This window comes from Arachis ipaensis, chromosome B01, assembly GCF_000816755.2.
Source record: "Arachis ipaensis cultivar K30076 chromosome B01, Araip1.1, whole genome shotgun sequence".
NCBI classification, from domain to species: Eukaryota; Viridiplantae; Streptophyta; class Magnoliopsida; order Fabales; family Fabaceae; genus Arachis; species Arachis ipaensis.
Genome location: NC_029785.2, coordinates 114,477,514 through 114,482,754, shown reverse-complemented (window position 1 = coordinate 114,482,754; position 5,241 = coordinate 114,477,514). Strand labels below are relative to the sequence as shown.

The window sequence follows — 5,241 nt, the reverse complement described above, 5'->3', positions numbered from 1 at the left end:
TTTTTTTTTGGATGATAACACTAGTGGTGGATGATTTTTGGAGGCTTCTTTATGCATAAGCCAATGCATTGCAGTGGGTTTGTATTTTCATTTTAATGGAGAGAACACTATTTATTGCGGACAACGTGTCATCACTTCTGAAGCTTTAGAGTTGGATGTTTTTAGTGAGAACACTGTTCAAGTCTCGTGTACTGACATAATTATTATATTTTTAAATAAATATTAATCTCTAATATTTTCCTATTCTTTAATTAATTCATGAAATGTGAGACTCACAATATAATATACCCAAAAAAAAGGGTCATTGAGACCTTATATGAAAAACTTTATTTTATTTTAAAATTGAAGGAGGCGGACAACACATAGCCATAAATAATGGCGATTGGTAGTGGAAGGTAACATTAACATATTAGAGCCACCGACAGCCAATTTTACATAAACACTAAGATTGTATTATTAATTCTTATTAAAGAAAAAAAATCATTCAAAATTATGTATATTACAAAAATAATATGAGCACATAAAGAATCAATTATGAAATTAATTCTATATTTGCTTGTATTTAATATATTTTAATGTATATTTGGTATTTTTATAATCTTTCTTTTCAAATGACTCTATTAAATTATGTCTTAACCTTAGTGGCACAGCAACACTGTATGTATGAGTTGATCAGTTTTGGATTTAGATCATTGTTCAGTGTCTCTTGTTGAAGCAAGAACCACACCTATTACTCTTTAACTTTCTATGTGCAAGTGATGAAAAGGCTCATTACAATTAGGAATGTGGAAGAAGGTGGTGACACTGATGATGCATTGAAGAATCTGAATCTGAATCTGTCCTCAGATTTGGAGAAGAAGAATAACACTACTACTCTCCCTCTTATGCGTTTGATGGGGCTCTTTCTTGTTTCTTTCATGCTCTTCTCTGTGCTCTTCTCACTCTCTGTTGTTCTTAGAGACCCTCCCTCTGATGCTGTTCTAGAAGCTTCACCCACTATTACTACTACTGTCTTTCAGCAACAAGGTAATTTCTTCATCATTCCCAATGTTTCATTGTGTTAGCTACTTGGTTTAAGATTAACGTGCTTAATTTATTCTTAGCCTGGTGCATTTCAATTTTCTAAGAAAAATGGAACTTTGATTCAGAAAGTATAAGCATTGTTTTACTTCACTAGTGTTACCCTAGGGTACTCTGAGACAGAGACAGAAAATTCAATTATGATTTTTGTTTTGATGGTAAGCACTTGATCCAACAACAAAGATTAATTTTCTTGTCCTTTTAAAATTTGGTGATGAGAAATGCACATGGGAAACAACAGAATTTAGATTGTTGTTTGAAGTTGGCTATCCAATTTCCGCGGTTATACTTGTCTCTATGATACCAAGATTTTAACTTTTTTAGGGTTCTTACATTTGATTGATTCTCTTTTTAAATGTTCAATTCAACTCATTGAACTGATTTACCCATGTCCAAAAATTTGTCTTTCTTGTGATTTAGTGTTTTACTATTTATTTGAATTCATTGTTAAGTAATGGAATTTGATGTTCTGTGACTTGAAGGTGTGAACAATATTTCCTCTGATTCTGTTGAGAAGCCAATTGATAAACTGATTGGGGGCCTTCTAATCGAAGGATTCGATGAAAGATCTTGTCTCAGCAGGTATCAATCAGCCAATTATCACAAAGGACTATCAGCTAAACCTTCTTCTTACCTTATTTCTAGGCTAAGAAAATATGAAGCTCTACACAAACAATGTGGACCTTATACCGAAGCTTATAACAAAACTGTGAAAGAACTCAGGTCTGGTCAGTTTTCCAAGTCCTCACCTTGTAAATATGTTGTGTGGATTTCATTTAGTGGATTGGGGAATAGGATATTGACCCTAGCTTCTGCATTTCTTTATGCTCTCCTTACGGACCGAGTTCTGCTGGTCGATCCGGGAGTGGATATGGTTGATCTCTTTTGTGAACCATTCCCAGAAGTGTCCTGGTTTCTCCCTCCTGATTTTCCTCTCAAAAGTCAGTTTCATGGTTTCAATCAGAAATCTGAACAATGTTATGGAAAAATGCTGAAAAACAACTCGGTTGCGAGTTCAACTTTGCCGCCCTCTTTTCTCTACCTTCATCTAGTCCATGACTATGATGATGAAGACAAGCTTTTCTTCTGTGATGAACAACAAAATTTCCTCAAGAAAGTACCATGGTTACTCATCAAAACAGATAATTACTTCACTCCATCTCTATTCTTGATGCCGTCTTTCGAGCAGGAACTGAAGGACCTATTCCCAAACAAAGAAACAATTTTCCATTTCTTGGGCAGATACTTGCTCCACCCAACAAACAACGTGTGGGGACTAGTTGTAAGATACTACGAATCTTATTTAGCCAATGCCAATGAAAGAGTTGGCATACAAATTCGAGTGTTCGACACAGATCCTGGCCCATTCCAACATGTATTGGATCAAATCTTAGCTTGTACATTGAAGGAGAATCTCTTGCCGGATGTTAACCGCGAAGACGACATAGTGAGTCCATCAGAAACACCGAAATCGAAAGCGGTGCTAATGACATCCTTAAATGCTGGCTATTTTGAAAAGGTAAGGGACATGTATTGGGAATATCCTACTGTGACAGGAGAAGTTGTTGGAATTTACCAACCAAGCCATGAAGGACATCAACAATCCGAGAAACAGATTCATAACCAAAAAGCTTGGGCAGAAATGTACCTCTTAAGTTTGAGTGATGTGTTGGTTACTAGTTCTTGGTCTACTTTTGGATATGTTGCTCAAGGTCTTGGAGGCTTGAAGCCTTGGATACTCTACAAGCCCGAGAACCGAACTGCTCCGAATCCTCCTTGCCGGCGTGCCATGTCGATGGAACCGTGTTTCCATGCTCCTCCATTCTATGACTGCAGGGCTAAGAGAGGAATTGACACAGGTGAACTTGTTCCTCATGTGAGGCACTGTGAAGATATGAGTTGGGGTCTTAAGCTTGTAGACAGAGACAATTTTGATTAAATTTAAGCTTATGATTATTAGTATGTCTTGTATGTTTTTGTGAACTATCTAAACTTAAAAAGTGTAGCAAATTTGTTGTATGATAGAATGAGCAAATTCCTTTCACACATGCCTAATTAAATTTAAGCAATTCACTCAACTATGTTAAATTATCTAATGTTTTGTAACTATTATTTTCACATAAAGATCTTTATGTGAATAATCACATTAAATTTGGTTTCATCAATCCATTTAATTGGAAACAGATTAGCTCTTTCCCATTCTCTTTCTTTTTAATGTTAATCAGAATTGTCATTTATTCGGCAGGGATATCATCTATTTTAAGCTTATACGGCACAAATGATACTTTTTATTGGTATTTTTATACCTCTTAAGTTACACTTTTGGGGTTAATCAATACTACATTTTGTTTTTTCTTTTGGGTGTGATCAATACTAATATTTGTATCCTAGGATGAAGAAAGAGGCTCCTTATTTTAAGCTTCAGTTCAAGTCCAACTATGAAATGGGCCAAAATATGCTTATTAATAGGATGTTCATATACATATAACAAGACAACAAAAGTAAACTTGACCCAAAGACAAAATCCACACATACAAAAACAAAAAAAAAATAACCATACAGGAGCTTAAGTGATTATAATTGAAATTAAAAACTTTTTGTCATTTTAGAGGATCTTCCAGTTATCACCATAAGCCATAGGAGGGAATATACATATACATATTGGATAAGAGTAAGAGTAATGGAGAATCGAATTCATCGTAAAAGGTCATTGTCATTGAAATAATAATACTATATAATAATATATTAATCTCAATTCTCATGTGTTAGCAAATAAGTTGAGAATACACAAGAGTTGGGGAGCTGGCACATCTCCATCGTATCAAATGCGAATCATTTCTAATCCAATTTCGAAGAGATTTTAATTGAGCTTTTTGGAATTTGGAAATTGCATGGAAGCTAGAAAGTAAGCAATTGTGGTGTGTGTGTATATATAATTACGCGTGTTTTCATATTCCCATCCAATTAAACAAATACTGCGTTTGGTTATAAGGATAATATATTGAGATATTGGTATATAGACATAAAATTATATTTAGTAGGTGAACTATTAAATTTTTATAATTATATTTTTTATTATTTCATTTTTTATTTTAAATTTTACGTGAAGAAAAAAATAAAATAAATTAGATTTTTTATTATTTATTCTATTTTATATTCAATTCACTACTAAACAAAATACAAAAATACTAATTTTTATATCTATATTTTTTGTGTTCTATTTTTTAATGTATTATCTTATTCTATTCTCAAAACCAAACACAATTTATAACACACGAAAATAGCATACCATCCATATATATTGGAAAATCTCACTTGTTAAAAATTAACTCTGATTAACCATTGTTCAAACTTTAGACGAGTGCCAACAATGGAAACATGCATGCATGTATGGTTGCATGCTTTCTCTATTCAAAATTATGTTAATGGAAGACTATTTATCATCATAAGTTTCACATAATTTAGGGATATGACCATAATGGCCTTAATTCCTAACCTTTTAGTTGATGTCAGGATTAAGCATTAACTTTGATAAATCTAGCCTGATTCCTATAAACTGTGATGAGCAGTGGGTACAACGCATGTGTGGGGTGCTGGGCTGTAAGCAAGCCAACCTACCTGTTAAATATCTCGGTATCTGGCTAGGTGCAAACCCAAAGTTGGTGAAGACGTGGAAGCCAGTGATTGACAAGGTGGAGGAGAAGCTTAGTCTCTGGAAGGCCAAGATCCTCAATAAGGCCGGCAAGCTGGTACTTATCAAATCTGTATTAAATAGTCTACCAGTTTATTATCTGAGCCTCTATAAGATGCCAAAGGCTGTTGCAGAGAAACTGATTTCCTTACAGAGAAGATTCCTATGGAGTAAAGAGGATGGCAGGAATGGTATGGCATTGGTCAGGTGGAAAGTGGTGCATGCATCCAAAACATTTGGTGGGATGGGTGTCGGAGATGCCATAGTGCGTAACACAACCCTTCTATTTAAATGGTGATGGCGCTTTCCAAAGGAGGAGTGTCCGTTGTGGAAGAAGGTGGTTTGCTCTTGTAATAACCTGAACCCAAATGTATTGCTGTCCTCTCAGGTTTTACCTGTCCGGGGGTCCCTGGAAGAATATTTGTCAGATACAGTTCAAGGATCAGTAAATAAGACAGAAGATGATTACT

The 5,241-nt window shown here is 34.7% G+C and overlaps 1 protein-coding gene and 1 pseudogene across 1 annotated transcript; one reads left to right on the top strand and one right to left on the bottom strand.

The window, feature by feature from the left end:
- Positions 1–132, bottom strand: part of LOC107610482 — a 3,308-nt pseudogene extending 3,176 nt beyond the window's left edge.
- LOC107632996 (galactoside 2-alpha-L-fucosyltransferase) lies at positions 435–3,124 on the top strand. Its single transcript, XM_016336631.2, has 2 exons — positions 435–1,026; positions 1,563–3,124. The coding sequence occupies exons 1-2, from the start codon at positions 759–761 to the stop codon at positions 3,017–3,019; spliced, it is 1,725 nt and encodes a 574-aa protein (XP_016192117.1). The 5' UTR covers positions 435–758; the 3' UTR covers positions 3,020–3,124.